The sequence below is a fragment of the Pleurodeles waltl genome, chromosome 4_1 (assembly GCF_031143425.1).
Source record: "Pleurodeles waltl isolate 20211129_DDA chromosome 4_1, aPleWal1.hap1.20221129, whole genome shotgun sequence".
In the NCBI taxonomy this organism is placed as follows: Eukaryota; Metazoa; Chordata; class Amphibia; order Caudata; family Salamandridae; genus Pleurodeles; species Pleurodeles waltl.
Window position 1 is genome coordinate 477,488,846 of NC_090442.1, and position 19,761 is coordinate 477,508,606.

General features: G+C 42.8%; 1 protein-coding gene across 1 annotated transcript in view; it reads right to left on the reverse strand.

Annotated features, from left to right (window-relative positions):
- Positions 1-19,761, reverse strand: part of ACSS3 (acyl-CoA synthetase short chain family member 3) — a 951,593-nt gene that overhangs the window by 90,905 nt on the left and 840,927 nt on the right. The window contains exon 12 of the mRNA XM_069228767.1: positions 11,358-11,439. Within this exon, the coding sequence (XP_069084868.1) occupies positions 11,358-11,439 (82 nt within the window). The remainder of the gene's footprint in view (positions 1-11,357; positions 11,440-19,761) is intronic.

The window sequence follows — 19,761 nt, forward strand, 5'->3', positions numbered from 1 at the left end:
TAGGTGGACGAGCTTACCACGAAAACACGTATTGGACCTTGGTGTACACTGTATCATCTATATGGACATTGTGGACTATACCGGTGTGCCCTGGTATTCATTAATACGTTTCTGAATTTATGGTCACAGACATCCATAGATGGCCTTCGAGTGCATGATCAATAATCCTGCTTTTAAGTAAAATGTGTTATTAATTTATCTTTGTTAGAAATTGAGTCTTTGGTTGGCAGTCAGGTTACCCCCCGTCCAAGCAAGGACCCTCACTCCAGTCAGGGTAAGTCACACACAATCCAAATGATCCTGTGCCCACCCTCCGGTAGCTTAGCACTCAGCAGTCAGGCTTAACTTAGAAGGCAATGTAAAGTATTTGTGCAATAAATCATGCAATAACCCAATATAGCACCACAAAAATACACCACACAGTGTTTAAAAAAATCTAGAATATTTATCTGATAAGATGCAGGTCAAAACGGTTGAAATGCAATAAGTATATGTTGAGATATCACTGTAAAAGTGATATAAAGTGTCTTTTAAAAGCAATAAAGGTCTCTTTCAAGCACAAAGTACTTGGTTCCTGTGCAAAATCTCTGCAAAAAACCACAGAGGAGGAGATGCGTGGAAACAAAGGGGGTGTGTGTCGATTTCTCAGGCCACACACAGCAAAGTGTTGTTTAGTTTTCACGCAGGGACAGCTATGTGTCCATTTCAGGCACTCCGTCATGGATCCTCTCCGGGTTACGGGGTTTTCAGACGCCCGGGGACAATGCGTGGATTTCCTGCGCAGGGGCTGCGTCGATTAAGTGGGTGTTGCATGGAAATTTCTACTGCAGGGCAGGCGCTGCGTCAATTCCTCTCTGGAAGTCGAGCTGCATCGTTCTGGCAAGGCTGTGCATCGATCCAGTGGGCCGTATGTCGAATTTCCGGTCGCTACGCTGGTGTTGCGTCAATCTTCTTGGAGCAAAATCAGGCTGCGTTGTTCCGGTTTGGCGTGCAGTGAGGTTTTCACCGCGGTGCAGGTTGTGCGTCATTTCTGGTAGGCTGGCCAAAAATTTCTGCCGCACAAGGAGTCGTCCTTGTAGAGATGAAGTCTTTTTGGTCCTGAGACTTCAGGGAACAGGAGGTAAGCTCCATTCAAGCCCTTGGAGATCACTTCTCACTACAGCCAGAGAGCAGCAAGGCAGCAGTCCTTCACAGAAAGCAGACAGGTGAGTCCTTTGGGCAGCAAGGCAGTTCTTCTTGGCAGGATGCAAGTTCTAGTTCAGGTTCTCTTCTCCAGGAAGTGTCTGCGAGGTAGACTGTCTACCCCAAGAAGTGTCTTATGTCTGTGGTTTTGGGTGCTCTTCTTATACCCATTTTGGCCTTTGAAGTAAGCTCACTTAGTGGCAGGTCTGAGACATGATTACAGGGCTACTTAAGTGGGTGGCACAATCAGTGCTTCAGGCCCACTAGTAGCATTTGATTTACAGGCCATGGGCACCTCTAGTGCACTTTACTAGGGACTTATAGTAAATCAAATATGCTGGTCATGGATAAACCAATTAACAGTACAATTTAGACAGAGAGAATATGCACTTTAGCACTGGTTAGCAGTAGTAAAGTGCTCAGAGTTCAAAAGCCAACAAAAACAGGTCAGGAAAAATAGGAAGAAGGAGGCAAAAGGTTTGGGGATGACCCTGCAAAAAGGGCCAGGTCCAATAATCCTCTTTAAGCAGAATACCATCAATGGTGGACAACTCTTGGGCACCAGTCCAGTAATGTCTAAGTGTTATGTGTATTTTTTTTGTCTTTGAGCAAACCCAACTCAATAGAGTTGTAAGCATCTTTTTCTTTGTTTTTCAGCCAGTTGTCATTCATCCCTAGTAATGCTGAATGAGAAAAAACATAGAACTACAGATTCAACAAAACACTCAACATCATTCTTGGCCTCATTAGAATCTTCCATTATAGATAAAGAAAGTGACAAAAGAACGAGTTACTTACCTTCGGTAACGACTTTTCTGGTGGATACATTAGCTACCTGTGGATTCCTCACCTCATGAATACTCCCATGGCGCCAGCATTCTACGGAAATCTTCTTACTAGTCTCTGCACGTCGACGAGGACGTCACTGTCTCGCACGCGACGCCGTCTGACGTCATACAGGCAATAAGAGGTCCTCGACGACGTGCGGACGTCAGTACCAATCATTTTTTACGTGCATGAGAACAACCAGGCAATGCAATGAAAGAACAAAGCAACATCCATTATAATGTAAAAATACACCACATTGTATGAATAACTGTAAATCTTTTTATGTACATATATATATATATATATATATATATATATAAAACTCTCTCTTTTAAAATATATACACACACCAAGTATATACATAAAGATATATAGACATATACCTACATATATATAAATATATTATATATATACATCTATTGCACCCTCAAAGACCAAGAGGAGCACACTCAAGGATTACTTGGCAAGACCATAAAGGCAACGGGGAGGCGGGTGGGACCGTGAGGAATCCACAGGTAGCTAATGTATCCACCAGAAAAGTCGTTACCGAAGGTAAGTAACTCGTTCTTCTGATGGATACAACTACCTGTGGATTCCTCACCTCATGAATAGAGTCCCAAAGCAGTACCACGCCCGGCGGTGGGTGCCTAAATGGTCAAACCAAGAAATCCTGCAGCACTGACCGTGCAAAATGGCCGTCCCTTCTAACCTCAGAATCTAAACAGTAATGTTTTGCAAAAGTGTGAAGGGACGACCAAGTTGCGGCCTTGCAGATGTCGACCACAGGAACACCTCTGGCTAAGGCCGAAGTGGCCGACTTAGCTCTGGTGGAATGAGCTCTAATGCCCTCAGGAGGATCCTTCTTTGCCAAAGAGTAACATATTTTAATGCAAAGAACAACCCACCTGGATAGTGTTCTCTTGTGGACTGCCTTTCCTCTCCTCTTGCCCACGTATCCAATAAACAGCTGATCCTCCAGCCTGAAATCCTTTGTTCTATCGATAAAGAAGCTCAACGCTCTCTTTGGGTCCAGACGGTGCAGTCTTTCTTCCTCTTTGGAAGGATGAGGCGGAGGATAGAACGTGGACAAAGTAATTGCCTGAGCCAAATGGAAGGGTGAAACAACCTTCGGGAGGAAAGCAGCCTTGGTCCTCAACACCACCTTATCCCCATAAAAAGTTGTATAAGGGGGTTTTACTGATAAGGCCTGCAACTCACTCACTCTCCTTGCTGATGTTATAGCTATCAGGAAGACTGTTTTTAAAACCAAATACCTCAAGGGGCAAGAATGCATAGGTTCAAAAGGGGACCCCATAAGGAAAGTCAGGACTAAGGACAAATCCCATTGCGGCATAACGAATGGCTTTGGAGGATATTGATTTAGAAGACCTTTCAAGAATCTGATAACAATAGGGGATTTAAATAAAGATGGTTGGTCTGGAAGACATATGAAGGCTGACAAGGCCGATAAATAACCTTTAATGGTAGCCACTGCACAGCCTTTCTGCGCCAGAGATAGAGCAAAAGACAAAACGTCCGATAGATGAGCATGTAAAGGATCAATCTGCCTCTCTCCACACCACGCAACAAATTTAGACCACCTATTAGCGTAGATAGATTTAGTGGAGTGTCGCCTGGCCGCTAATATAACATCCACTACCTCAGGCGGGAGAGAGAAGGAACTCAGGTTGCCCCGTTCAATCTCCAGGCATGTAGGTGCAGACTCTGGAGGTTGGGGTGTAGAACCTGCCCCTGCGACTGTGAGAGGAGGTCTGCCCTGAAAGGGAGACGGAGCGGCGGGCACGTTGAGAGTTGGAGAAGGTCGGAGTACCACACCCTCCTTGGCCAATCCGGAGCTATTAAGATTACTAGAGCCCGGTCTTGGCGAATCTTCCTCAATACTCGAGGAATCAAGGGTATGGGAGGAAACGCGTAAAGCAACTGGCCGCACCAGGTCATTTGAAACGCGTCCCCCAACGCTTCCTGCATCGGATACTGAAGGCTGCAGAACAACGGACAATGCGCGTTCTCTCGAGTGGCGAACAGATCTACCCGAGGAAACCCCCACTTGTGGAAGATTAAACTGACTTGATCTGGATGGAGACGCCACTCGTGGTCTGCCGAGAAGTGGCGACTGAGACTGTCCGCACGCACGTTCAAGACTCCGGCCAGATGGTTTGCTATCAAGCAAATCCGATGGTCCTTTGCCCAGGACCATAGTCGAAGAGCTTCTCTGCAGAGAAGGTACGACCCCACTCCTCCCTGCTTGTTTATGTACCACATCGTGGTAGTATTGTCCGTTAGGACCTGTACCGACTGACCACGAAGGGAAGGGAGGAAGGCCTTGAGAGCCAGACGTACAGCCCGTAACTCTAACAGATTGATGTGAAAAATCTGTTCCTCTGGAGACCAAAGACCTTTGATCTCCAGATCCCCCAGATGAGCTCCCCACCCTAGAGTGGAAGCATCCGTTATGACTGTGGCCACTGGTGGCGACTGCTGGAACGGCTTTCCTTGTGAAAGATTGTTGCCTGCAATCCACCACTTCAAATCCACAGCAGCATCTCTGGAGATCTTGACAGTACCCTCTAGATCCCCTCTGTGTTGAGACCACTGCCTTCGGAGGCACCACTGAAGAGCCCTCATGTGCCAGCGAGCATGCATGACCAACAGAATGCAGGAGGCAAAAAGACCGAGCAGACGAAGGACCTTGAGGACTGGAACTACCGCTCCATTTCGAAACATTGGAACCAAATCCTGAATATCTTGAATCCGCTGAGGCGGAGGAAAGGCCCGACCCAATGTTGTATCCAGTACTGCCCCTATGAACAGGAGGCGCTGAGAGGGCTCCAGGTGAGATTTGGGCTCGTTCACCGAAAAGCCCAGGTCGAACAACAACTGGGTTGTTGACTGCAGATGACGCAACACAAGCTCCGGGGACTTGGCTTTGATCAACCAATCGTCCAAGTAAGGGAATACTGCTATCCCCTTCCTTCTGAGCTCTGCCGCAACCACCGACATCACCTTCGTGAAGACTCGAGGTGCTGAAGTAAGACCAAACGGAAGGACCGCAAACTGGTAGTGTTGCGATCCCACCACAAACCGGAGATACTTCCTGTGTGACTTGAGTATCGGGATATGAAAGTAAGCATCCTGCAAGTCGACAGACACCATCCAGTCTTCCATGTTCAACGCCAAAAGCACCTGTGCTAGGGTCAGCATCTTGAACTTTTCCTGCTTGAGGAACCAATTCAAGATCCTCAGGTCCAGAATTGGTCTCAAACGACCATCCTTCTTGGGAATCAGGAAATACCTTGAGTAAACTCCTTGACCCCTTTCCTGCTCCGGGACCAACTCCACCGCGCCCTTTAAAAGGAGGACTTCTACCTCCTGTTCTAGCAACAGGAGGTGTTCTTGTGAACAATACGAAGGGCGGGGCGGGATGAGGGGCGGAAACTCCCGAAAGGGAAGGGTGTAGCCTTTTCCCACAACACTGAGAACCCAAGTGTCCGACGTAACAGTCTCCCATTTGGTGAGAAAATGCTGTAATCTTCCCCCTACAGGAGAGGAGTGAGTGGGAAATGGTGGAAGCCTAAGGCTGCTTCCCCTGCTGCACCCCGCCAGAGGATGAGGAAGAGGCAGAGTGCTGCTGAGAGGCTCCCCTGGTGCGGACCCTACCCCTCCCCCTAAAAGATCTATAGGGGTGGGAAGAGGCAGGTTGCTGATATCTTCCCCGAAAGGAAGAGGAGGAAGAGCCACGCCCAAATCCACGAAACCTCCTGAAGAATCTGGAAGAGGCCGTGGAAGAAGGAGCTTGGAGTCCCAACGACTTAGCCGTGGCCCTGCTCTCCTTAAAACGTTCCAAGGCCGAATCAGCCTTAGCCCCAAACAGTTTGTCCCCATCAAACGGGAGATCCAACAATGTGGACTGTACATCTGCCGAAAAGCCCGAGTTACGGAGCCAGGCCTGTCTCCTTTCCACCACAGTTGTGCCCATTGCTCTGGCTACCGAGTCGGTGGTATCCAGTCCCGTCTGGATAATTTGGGTCGCAGCAGCCTGGGCATCAGAGACAAGATCCAAAAGACCCTGGGGAAGCTCTGTAAACGAAGAGGAGATGTCATCCATCAGAGCATGAATATACCTCCCCAGGATACAGGTCGCATTAGTGGCCTTTAACGCCAGACTGCAGGACGAAAAAATCTTCTTGGACTGCGCCTCTAGCTTTTTTGAGTCTCTGTCCCCAGGCACCGTCGGGAAAGAACCAGGCGCTGACTTGGACGAACAGGAGGCCTGCACTACCAAGCTCTCCGGCGTAGGGTGCCTAGATAGGAAACCAGGATCAGTTGGAGCCGTCCGATACCTCCTGGCCACGGCTCTGTGAACTGCTGGGGAAGATGCCGGCCTCTTCCACACCTCTAAAACCGGATCCAGCAGAGCGTCATTAAAAGGTAACAGAGGCTCCGCCGCGGCTGAGGCCGGATGCAACACCTCCGTCAAAAGGTTTTGTTTTGCCTCCACCACCGGCAAAGGCAGGTCCAAAAAACTAGCTGCCTTCCGTACCACTGTATGAAAGGAAGCAGCTTCCTCAGTATATTCCCCCGGGGACGAAAGGTCCCACTCAGGGGAAGTGTCCAGCCCACTGGCCGACTCCAGTCCACGCAGCCCATCACCCGAGTCCTCTAGCTCTCCTTCCTCTAGGGCTCGTTGGTACTCCTGCTCTTCTAGTACCCGGAGAGCACGTCTCCTCGAATGAAGTCGTTGTTCAATACGCGGAGTCGACAATGCCTCCGCCGAAGTCGAAGATCGGCGCCGATCTTCAGAAGCCACCGACGCCGCGTCCGGCGCCACATGTAACTTCGGCGCCGACGAAAGAGCAGCTGAAGCAGATGGACCCACCGGAGTCACAGGCCGAAATCCCGACGTCGACGGGATGAAAATCCCCGGGGCCAATCCTTCAGAAGCCACCGGAGCGGCCACCGGCGCCGACACTGGCGCCGAGCCCACGTTCCCAAACGGGAGAAAGGGCATAAAGGGTGCCGGCCGAAGAGGCGCAGGATCACCCAAAGAAAAGGCCAAAGGCCCAGCCGGAGCACCCCCTGGAGCCATCTGTTGGAAGATGGCATACATCGCATTCAAGAATGCGGAACTATCGGCTCCAGGGGTGGGAAAAGCCGGATACTGGGGTGCCTGTCTCGGAGGCGACCCCGACTCCGGCCTCGGCGTCTGCGCCGGAGAAAACACTTGAGGCTCCAATACCTCAATCACCGACGCCTGTCCAGGCGAAGTTGGTGACGCCGGAGAGGCCAACGGCGTCGAAGGATGCGGCGTCACCGTGGGGCTGACCTCCCATGTCTTTCGGCGCCGATCCGGAGACCTGGAACGAGCCTCCCTTGAATGACGCCGAGATTCTCTACGGCGCCGGGAGTCTCGATGACGCCGATGTTTTGGAGAAGACTTCTTGTGATGCTTCTCCTTTGACTTGGCCATAAACAGCTTCGCCTCACGTTCTTTAAGGGCCTTCGGATTCATGTGCTGACATGAATCACAAGTCGAGACGTCGTGGTCGGAGCTCAAACACCAAAGGCAATCGGAATGAGGATCCGTCACCGACATCTTGCCTCCACACTCACGACAAGGCTTAAATCCAGACTTTCTCTGCGACATTATTTCCACGGAGAAAGAGTACGCAGCAAGATATACACTGTAACCGCAAGAGTAACAGTTGCTCCCTCGAAGATAACCGTTTCGAATGCACGGAAAAAAGGGAACTGACGTCCGCACGTCGTCGAGGACCTCTTATTGCCTGTATGACGTCAGACGGCGTCGCGTGCGAGACAGTGACGTCCTCGTCGACGTGCAGAGACTAGTAAGAAGATTTCCGTAGAATGCTGGCGCCATGGGAGTATTCATGAGGTGAGGAATCCACAGGTAGTTGTATCCATCAGAAAGTCTCTATATTAAAAATATATATATCGTCTTGCAGTTCTGGCTGTGGATATGTTTGTAGCCACGCAATTAATAATATTAATAGTTGATGATCAGTACTTATAATTAATTTTTTCCACAAATGAAAGATCCAAAATTACCAACTGCCCAAGTGCACGCTAATAATTATTTTTTAATAACTGAGTATGGTTTTTCATATTTCCTCAATGCCATTAATGCAAATACTATTGAAATTTCTTTTTGTCCATCCATATGGCTAAGAGTAGCTTCTAACCCTTTCTTGCACGCATCAACAAACACATGTTAAAATCATCACATAACCTTTGCAGAGCAGGAGCAAAGGAAATGGTACTTCTGACCCTTTAAAAACTCTCTTGTTGAGAAGCCAACCAAATGAATTTAGTAACTTTCTTTACAATGTCTCTTTCTTAAAGGCTAGAGGACTAATGGCTAATCCTTGCATAAACTTGGTATAAATTCACACAATCCTAGAAATGATTTAATCCTTTTAACTGAATTACTAACCAATTTTAATTTGATTTAATGAGCTATTCCTTAGACTTTTTCCAGCTTATTTGGAAATAACTTCAGGAAATCTTTCTAAGATTCAAGAATATGTGTGTTCGACTGGTCCTCAAAGTGCATAAATGACTATCATTTCCATTTTTCCATTATTTACGAGTATAGCTAATACTTTTTTATAGTACCAGGCTTGAGTGTAAATTTAAATTTTCTTTTCTGCAGCTACTCGAATGTCTGTTCTTTTTTCTGCTATATATACACATTTTTCCTTCAATTACTTTGTAAATCAAAATTATGTGCGAGGGAAAATACCCCAAAATTTGTAATTTCTGTCCCCATATGCACTAGGATGTACATTGTTGGGATAAAGATTAATGCTATGTTGCCATTTGTCAAAAATGAAATACAACTGAAAAGATAGGTACTTTGGAATCTGAATCCAAGAGTAATTTCAGATTTGCAACATCAATTTGCATATCCATATAAGGGTATTATATTAATTTCATCATGATCAACATTAGACGTGTTATCATTGCCATTTGTAGTAACACTCTCAGCCTGAGAGACATGAATGTCTGTAACAGCTGAGTGAATTAACGTGCAACTAAATGTCCATGTTCTTCCTCACTCATAGCTACTTTATATTTTAGATTTGCATACCAAAATGTACTTTTTTGCCACATGTTTTGTATTATACTTTAATTGCTGGACATTTATTAGACATTGCTAGGTGTGATATACTACCAAACCTTTAGCCCATAGAATCCTTGGCAACAAAACATTTTGTAGGCTGTTCCGAGCTGGAAGGTTTAATAACATTAACATTACTAATATTAGCATTGCTTGAACATAGTTCCTTGGTTGCAGATTTAGTGAACTGCAGTGATATTAGTGGTATTGCCAATTGAATGGCTTCAGGTAGAGTATGATTTTTTGATACTCATAATTTCTCCTCAACTCTTTTTAATAAGTTAATCTCAGTGGAAGATTTTCAATGAAGGTCTGACCTTCAAATCTTCAAGGATGAACCAATAAAATATTTTTCATTTCAGGATCTAATTTTAAACCATCAATGGTTCGAAATGAGTAATACTCCATTTTAGTGGTGGCTCTCCTGGTTCCAACAAAATAGGAGGTGGATAGACATTTCTTTACGTGATATATTTAATGAAGGTAACCTATGAGTATGTTGTCTTTGTCTGTTCCTGTGATGTATGGTGGAAGTCTACCAGATAGCGCAGCTGTCAGGTTGCAAAGTCATTCTGGGGACATGATGAAAATGAGAGTAACCAATTTCTTCCACCAAAAATGAGACTTAATTTTTCTTTAATTCCCTTATTCTTTTGATGAATAAAATGAAAGGGAAATCCGTATTTTCTCGGACCTATTTCCTTCTAAGCCAATTTAGTATGTTTTTTGCACACACAATGTATGTTTCATTACTCTCTGTCTTGGATTATGAGTGTTCTGTAATTATTTTAATAGGAAGACACAGGATTACTGTACCAGTGCTCTGTAAAGATGTGTTCTTTGCCTGTCAGTTAAAAATGTTCTTTGAATTTATATACATTTTCCTGAGTATCACATTTGTCCTGATTCTTTTAGTAATTCCATATGAGAAATTCTCACAACATATTTTCTGAACATTTCAGAATGAGGATCTAAGTAATTTGACTTGAGCACCCAGAACCGATTCCAACTGGATACCTTAGATCACAACTCACAATAGCTGCAATAGTGCCAGCTTCAATTGTTTTTCTCCAACTTTATCAAATGACGGATGGTTTCCTGGAGACAACACGGGAAATATACTCCACAAATTAAAAAGATGTTCAACAGAATAAAGTCCCTATATTTATGTTGGAAATATTAACTGCAGAAACTGCTCAAAAATATGATGTGTCTCAGTACAAAACACAATTCCAGAACCTGAAAATATAATACCAAGATATTGACGAACTCCAGACATCTAATGCTTGGTTCCCCCATGGAACAAATATTTATAATTTATTATATTTTTTTCCACAAATATATATCTGCCTCTTGGCAATACTACTACTAATCTCAGGCCACTAATCTTTACAATAACGTTCAATGGCCATCGATTGTCTTTGTAGCCCAACAGTTCTACCCACTAGTATTGCTGGGTCAGCTCTCAATGCTGAGAAACAATTTTAGATTGACATTCTTTAGACTCACCCAAGTAAGTGGTATGATCCGTCTGGCCCTTCACTTCAGTTCTCCACTAATTCTTTGTCCAAATCTACCTTTGGGTGAGCAGAAAACAGCCACTGCATTTTGAATAGGGCAGTGTGTGGGGAATGTTATGGACATGGAAATACTGAGCATCCTCACATCAATTCAGAAGGTGCTATTCACCTAAAGAGATGTGTGTTTTCAGGATAAACTTCTTGCCGCATACATGGACACTCATTAGGCCAGCGACATATTTTACAAACTGTTTAATATCCAAAATCAAGGAGGAAGTCACAGTCAGGTGAATCTAGCTTGATGAAACTGACTCACGCTTGCACAAGCAGAAAGAATGCAGTTACATGGCGATGGAAAGATGGATGAACAAGTAAATGGACAGTCGTTGGATGTGTGGACACGGACATGCTAACTACAGTCAAGTAAGCGTTCAAGCAAAAACACACAACATAGCCCTGGATTGCTTCACTTGTTTTGTGGTATGTCATTTGAATGGAAATGATGTTGTAAATGATTTTGAATGGAAATCCTACTCTTTCCAGGCATACAAGGTTAACTTAGTATGCACTCAAATCACTTTCCAGTTTATTGTCAGAGGGGGAATTGAGCATGGAAATAAGGAGATGGGTACATAGTTAAAAATAATAAGGTAATATTACTATCTTACTGGGAATTTCCTGAAATATAATTCCTCAAACATTTCCGGATTTTTCCAAAGTGAAGAGAATGCTCCAGGAGGCAAAGGTAACCTGAATAAAAAAAAAAAACATGAATATATTCATAAAATCATATTAGGAATTTAAGCATAAATCAGTACATTTCAAAGTCTAGTGGCATGGCAGTAGAATAACCAAAGTTCCTGCTAAAACATGTTTGAAGCCAAGTAGGTGCTTAGTAAAATTCAATAGTGATATTTTGAAGCCAAATAGTGTTACAAATTTGTAATCGCTATTTACTAACCATGATCAACGTTAACTTAAATTTCCGTAACGGTTTTCGTTCCCTATACTTTGAGTGATGCTTTGTGGTTATTGCACTGTTTCCTTATCTGAAAACATACTTAAAACAATCTTAGAATACCTCTTAAAAGCTAATATTTTCATTTCAAAGAACGTAATGAGATTTCTCAAATATATATGGGGGAAATTTGCTCTGGCTGTAGTTTACAACGCTTTTTTTTTTTGCTTTTCACCATCTGTGGACTTCTTCTGCATTTTTTGGCCTCAGCCACTCCATGCGCTGGCAAAAGGGGCCTTTTTCTATCTTTCCTGTTTAGCCCAGTGAGTAAAGAACTAAATATACATGAAGTCAGAAGACTAGTCTGCTAATATGGAATGAGAAAGAAATTACATTCTTGTAATTTACGTGTAGAAGCACTTCTCGTCGAATTTCTGATATTCTCTCATTAAGATTATGTTTGTGATTGTTTGCGATTTCAGTATCCATAGTAGAGTGAAGAATTCACAGCGACTGAAACTACTCGGGCCAATGAATATACCTGTTCCAGTTGTGAGGGGAAATGGTCTGCAGTGGACTGAAGACAAGAATACCTGGAGTCTGACAAGTCCTTGCATGAGAAGTCCCCTTGGACTACTGATCGGAATGACAGTTTGCTTCGGTGAATTAATCGGCTTGGTCAAGTGGATATCACCAAACAACAACATTAAAGAGGGGGACTGGGTCACTTGGAACCAGTCCTGGAGATTGGAAGGTACACCAGTGGAGTGCTATCCTACCCATCTGAAAGCCGGCGACTCCACCACAGAGAGAAAAATACCCTACTGCACCCAAGTAACTGACTTCACCCCTGCCCAACCACCCTCCAGGAGCACTGTTGTAATGAGGCTCTCGAGTGAATATTCTTAATGTGCTACTGCCCACTATTGGTCTTTCGTTGTAATTAATATTTCATCAGGTCCATTCACCTGACATATTTATAGAGAAATAAATGCTACATAAATGGCACTTTATTGTTGCCTTCTGGGATTTTTGTTTAATATTTTACATGACTGTGGCCTAATGCATTCAAGGTAATGTATTCCTGTACAATAGTATTTTCTTCATTTTAGTTTCTTCCTACACGTTATTGTATCAGAAATAATCATGGATATCACTAATAGAACTATTTGCGTACCTTGTATTTCATGCTCTTGAGGGCGTCTCCGAAACTGGCTCAAAATTACATAATGCATAGTCATTTTACCTCCTTATACATTGTGGAACCTTTTTAGTTTAAAGTTCATAACTAAAATCAAGGTAATTCACAGGCAGATAAACTGCACAACTGCCCCTCTTTACTTTGCCAATTGGATTCTTCTATCTGGCTGAGCTCCGCCTAAGGTACCATTAAATTATACCAAAATACAATCCTTATACAAAACGTCCCTTGGCAGTGATGGTCACCAGACTAACCAGTGATAATTGTCTTACTGTGTTCATCAATGCAACTTAATTTCAATGCCAAAGGGCTGCCGAATAATTTGTCAACAGTGGACATCAGTGCTTTGGTAATTACAGTACTGCTGTCTACTGACACTCATCAATCAAATGTATATTAACTTCAAGTTTGATATTCACTAATTTCTTCTAATTCATTGCTTATGCAAGTTGTGGTATTTATACAGTTTGAACCTAGCCAGGAAGCAATAAAGTGCTGTACATTACACTGGAGTTAGAAGATGGAAAACAATCTACAAGATTGTATACATTAAGCGGGGAATATACAAAGGCATTGTATACATATATTGACGTCCTTGGCGTGGTTTCCCCTTTCTTTTTATCTCTGGCTCCTGTATTCTTGACTGTGTGCTGAATTCATTTTGCTGGTTGTGTTACTCGGGGGACTTTACCACTGCTAATCAGTGCTAAAGTGCAAGTCCTCCCTGTGTAAATTATAATTATGATTCATTATCCATGATTGGCATGCTTAATTTCTGATTTACTATCAAGTCCTAGTATAGTGCACCATCTGCGCCCAGGGCCTGTAACTCAAAATGCTACTAGTGGGCCTGCAGCACTGATTGTGCCATCCACATGTAAACATGATTCATACCTGCCACTGCAGTGTCTGTGTGTGCAGTTTTAAACTGCCATGTCGACCTGGCAAGGGCACCCACTTGCCAGGCCCAAAGCAAGCCCTTTTAATACATGTAAGGCACCCCTTAGGTTGGCCCAAGGTAGCCCCATTGGCAAGGTGCAGTGTATTGAAAAGGTAGGATGTGTACTAGTGTGTTTTACATGTCCTGATAGTGAAATACTGCCAAATTCGGTTTTTCACTATTGCAAGTCCTGTCTCTCCTATAGGTTAACATGGAGAATACCTGGAAATATCTCTTAAGTGTAATTTCCCATGGGGAGCAGATAGAGATCTGGATTTTAGGGTCTCTGAACTCACAATTAAAAAATGCAGCTTTTAGTGAAGGTGGTTTTTAAATTGATTATTTGAAAGTGCAACTTTTAGAAAGTGAGGATTTTCTTGCGTAACCATTCTGTGCCTCTGCCTGGCTGTGGATTAAAAGTCAGGGTCAGGATGAAAGTTGGGATGGTTGTGAACTCACTCTAGACAGTCACACAAAGGGAGCTGAGATGTGCCCTGCATATCCTGATGGGTCTTCCTGGGCTGGAGTGGTGGGAGGAGCTGACACTTGCACCTAATTAGGCCTGTGTCTGTCCTTACACAATGTAGTCTTGAATCCCCTAGAGTGTGTCTGGGAACAGGGCAGGAAAGGCAGGGTCTTGTGCACTACAAAGAATTTCTTTGAAGTTTGCCTACTTCAAAGGCAGAAATGAGTATTGGACCCAAATAAGTATTGGGCCCAAACCGCTAATTTTTTGAATATTTCTGGATGAAGAGTAGACTCTGCAAGGAGAAGCGGTGAAGAGCTGTGAGGAGGAGTACTGCCCCTTTGCTGTGTGTGCTTTGCTGGGTTGGCCTGCAGTTTCTGCTTCTGCTTTGGAGGGCACAAAGACTGGACTTTGCTTTGTATCCTGCTTGTGAAGTTACTCCAATGGTTTGGATTGAGTTTGCCTCCTGTTAAGAAGTCTCAGGGACATCAACAACTTCACCTGCCAGCCCCTGGGTTCTCTTGCTGAGGCCCTCAACTTGCAAAGAGGGACCCACCCCAGATCTTGGGCCCTTGGGAGTGGATTTTAGCATAAAACAAGAAGAATCAGGCACCCTGACTCCAGACAACTCCAGACCCGGCACCGCTACCTGCACCCGAACCCGTGGTTCCCGCTAAATTGTGACACCTCACCTTCCCGACTCCGTGTCACATCTTTGACTTTGCCTCGTTTCTAAGGTACTGTACCCGGGGTCCGTAAGACTTGGTGACTGGCATCGAACTCCCTCGAGAGTAGCGTTGGACTGCTGGTAACGACTCTTTTGCAACGCCGTGATAGCACCAGTTGGAGTTACTGTGCTTCTAAGCTTTTAATTGGGAATTTAATCTTTAAAAATGTACATCTTTGCTTGTGTGTGCTGGATTTTTGTTGTTTTGGTCTTGTTTTACTTAGATAAATATTGGCTATTTTTAAAAACAGTGTGGTGTCCATTTGTAGTGTTTTCATTGTGTTAATTCGTGTGGGTACAAATACTTAAAACATTGCCCCTGAGATAAGCCTGACTGCTCGTGCCCAGCTGCCAAGGGTGTGAGCAGGGGTTATCTTTGGAGCGTGATCCCTTTACCCTGACTAGAGGGAGGGTACCTTCTTGGACAAGGTGTAAACTGAGTGCCAACTAGAGACCCCATTGCTAACATTTATGCACAGTGTGATTAAGTGATTTGCCAAGATTCACACCAATCTGAGGTAAGCACAAATGCCAGGATTTGAACCTGAGTTTTCCAAAGTCGGCAGCTCTATCCACTAGGCCACGTCTTAGACCAATCCCTTGTAAACTAATTAATCTTTTCACCGACCTACTTTAGACTTAACCATTTTAACTCAGTCTTCGCCTTTATCTTCCATATTAATGAGAGTTACATATCTGAGTGCAGAGGCCCTTTGATTTTTTTCCCTTAGTTTGTATCCATGCTGAATTACTTGTGATAAAGCTAACTGGTGACAGAGCATGTCAGACTAGTGGACCATGTGCCCTGTGGAGTTGATTCCTGTACACAATCTTTACTCCTGCTAAGTATTACAGTTTTACCTTTGTTTCCCGATATTTATGCCTCTCCTATACGTGCAGTTATGTATTTGTTTGTACTGAGCTGGGTTCATTTCTGATATTGTTTTCACAGTGTAAACAAACCTTCATGCAACTTAACAGATCAGTATATCCTGGTTGCTCAGTGATTTCATCACAAATGTATAGGTTGCTTCTAGGGGTCTAGAGAATAGTGCAGTGGTAGCCCATTTAAGCACTCAAAAATGAAATTATCCATCAGAACTGAAAATGGCACGATTTTTACATTAATTTCCACAATGAGTGCTTGAACTCAGAACAACAAATCCATAAGCTTATTGTTTTTTAAATTCTCAACATGAAAATATCTGAAGTAGCAATCTGCAAAGTAAATCTTTTGAGTAGTAGACTGAAACCACTGTGTGTCCTCCTACCCCTTCCTACTTGTTCTTCAGAGACAGTGTTGGGTTCTGGAGAAAGAACCAAGGAAGAGAGCCTCAAAGGAACAAATGTGCTGAAAATAAAATATGCAAATAACTCAATATCATGCAAAAGGTCTATGAAGCAGACAAAGTGGGCACACATAAAATTAGTATGTCGTGTTCTTCAACTGGGCTTTTGGCCATGGCTATTGCAGACAATCGGCAAAAGTGAAATCCAGTGCACCTCGTGATTGGATAAGGACCTTTATTTATACCTTTAATTTAAAAACATTTTATTGTCTCTGCTTAAACAATGCAGATCATCATTGTTTTGTTGTGCCACGGTCAAGCGTTTCTCATAAAGGTGATTGTTGTGGCAGTAATTTGGGACTTGCAAGAGAATTTATCGTAATCAACACTATTAGAGAGACCATGGATGACGTTACTAAAGAACTGTCCTAAATAAATGATAGCAGGAAACTAAAATCTGACGAGCATCAAAAGAATTACAGTTATCACAGTGGCGCCCCCTGTAGGAGTGAAGTATTAGACAAGTAGTTCAGTCATATGTTTTCAAACCAATTTATCCTGCTATTCCGTCTATAAGTGAGTATTTCTATGGGGAACACACACCTAACACTATTTAAGTACTCCCACCCAATGGATATGTCACCATTCTTCCATACCAAAGTGAAGGCTACCCAGCCACCATTACAAGGACAATAGTAGAAGAAGCTAGACCTGTTGGAGTGAAAACATTATTAATGAAATTGTGATATTAAAATATAGTGTGAAATAACATATAATAAAAGGTTTACTTGAAATTGAGTATTAATAAATAAAACATGTAGCTGACATGGTGGAAACCATAAACAACATACATACATATGAAAATAACTGACTACTGAATATGTAATTTGTTTATTCATAATTAAATGTACTGAAAAATGAATTAGTATGTACTCAGAGGATTAATAGTTTAGATATTATGAAATGTTCTATTCTTCATGTTTAATATTGGATTAAAAGGGCCTCACGTTTTAGTAATTTTCCAGAGGCAATGTTTTAAAAATGTTAACACTGGAAAAGATGTTTCTCTAAGCATCCTATGTAGCTCACACACTTTAGAAAAGTTCTGTTTTTATGCTGTAACATTTGTTTGTCTTCCTGGGATGAGTTAATGTGTACCCAGGAACAATAGGCTTCAGAGCACATGTATAACCTGCAACAATTGTATTCTACTGCGGAAACTGGTGACTGCAGTGGGAGAAGATGAGCCAATCATGAATGCAGAAAATGAAGAAAAATATACTTCTGAAACGTGGATCAATAGTTATTGGCTGACCTAAACCACCCCACAGGCTGACCAATAGAAGCTTAGTTAGTTCCTTTCTAGGGTTTTAATATAACAAAGTGTAGGTGATGCAAGGGCAGTTCTTCTCAGTTCCTTGTAGTTCTCAGGTTTTTCTTTTACTCTGCTAATGAAGTGATGTGTTCCTTTTTCTTAGCTCTTTGCATATGATTCTGTCAGTTCAGATACATTAAGACCAAACATTACTGAACTGTTCTCTATTATGTCATTGCCCAATGAAGAGGACCAGAAGATGCTCCACTGCAGAAGACATTGCTGCTTGCTGATCCATTTAGGAGAGGTATAACCGAATGTGCATTTGTCTTCCTTGCAGATTTTTCATGTTTTCTCTCTTTAGAAACCCAACCGCTATTTTTGAATAGCACCATAGTCAGATGTTTTCTAAATTAATTTTTGTCTTCTTTTCTTTTTGCATGAAGCCCAAACATGCTTAGCAATTGGAGTAATAGTTAAGGATGCTACAATCTAAATGTAACTGTTTCATATAAATTGATTGTAAACAAATTCATCTGCAATTACTAAATGTACTCCATTTCTATCATTCATCTATTATTGTTGTTATTCTACATGGAGGCTCTTGAATGCTTGATGATAAATATTCTGTCTAGATTAAGATTCTTTCAAAGATTTGGTCTGCCTGTACTGTTTCTGTACTTCTATCATTTGGTCTTGTGTTTGATTTACGTGATTTTAGCATTGTTAATCTAAAAGAAAATAAAAGTTTGAACTTTATTAAATTGGTGTGGTGATTAATGGCCACATATGTCATGGTGCGTATAAATTACTGACTCTCCAAAATTGAAAATAATGTTTATTGATTTGATCTTATTGATGTTGAGTGTTAGGATGGTATCTCACTTCTGAGTCCAATTTGTGTCAACCTCTAAGGGACATTTATGGGTAAACTATATGTGTCACCTTATAAATAAATTATCAAAAATAATGTACGTCTGGAGGCGCCCACAGACCGCCAGCCCCAAGACCTCTGTGGGCCACTTCCTAGCTGACCCACAATGACGTAGTATTATTAAAGCTGTATATCTTCCACCAATATTTGAATATTCTATATTCATCCAGCATGGAGTTGGTCCTTTCCATGCAAGATAACCTGAGACATCAAGTAAAAGAATCGAATATTTTATTCAAGCTTTCAAGTGAGAGTTCCACTTAACTATAAAACTTCCCCATTTGACACTGTGATATATGGAACTGTGCAGAGCTAAGGGTTCTAGTGAAATAAAACATGCTTGATATCACGGTAGAGGGCACAAGGTTTCAGGCAATATGACCATGTAAATATAACACAATACGACATGGTCCACCCATTCCCAGTGCATATGCTCTAATTCAATAAGCCTGATCACAATTCCATCTGACCTTAGGCATTCTGTAATTGTTTCTTGTCTAGAGCAGTGTCTTTGCCTTCTCGACACCTTCTGTAAGTTAGCAAATGTAACATTACCATCTAGGGGGGTTATTACAACTTTGGAGGAGGTGTTAATCCGTCCCAAAAGTGACTGTAAAGTGACGGATATACCACCAGCCGTATTACGAGTTCCATAGGATATAATGGACTCCTAATATGGCTGGTGGTATATCCGTCACTTTACCGTCACTTTTGGGACAGATTAACACCTCCTCCAAAGTTGTAATAACCCCCTAAATGCCAGGAGCAGTATTTCAGTGTCTATGCTGAACAGAAAATAGTATGTAGTGAAGTGACTTGTACATGAATTTAGATTGCTTAACAAGCTCTCGCAGAAACTAAAGAAAAGTATGATGTCCCAGCAACACAGCTCCCACTGAAGTTTTCCCACAAACCATGGTCTCTGACACCAGTAGAAGCTCAGAGAAGAAGTCAATGTATGCCTGGGATACACAAAGTTGGGCTCAATTTGCTATACAAATTTGGAGTACAAATGATTCACAAATCACTCTTTTCTTATTTACCGGGACTGCCACAGAAGAAACTGCATATCCTCTTTACCAGTTTAGTGTCCGGTGTATGTAAACATGTAAACGCATAGTACAGATAAGGCATGCAGCACCAGGAGTGCATGCATACGGCTTCACAAAAAAACGTTGAAAGGTGAAACTGAGAAGTTACAAGACTGGAAAGTGATGAGAGCATGGATTTCCCAAAAGGAAT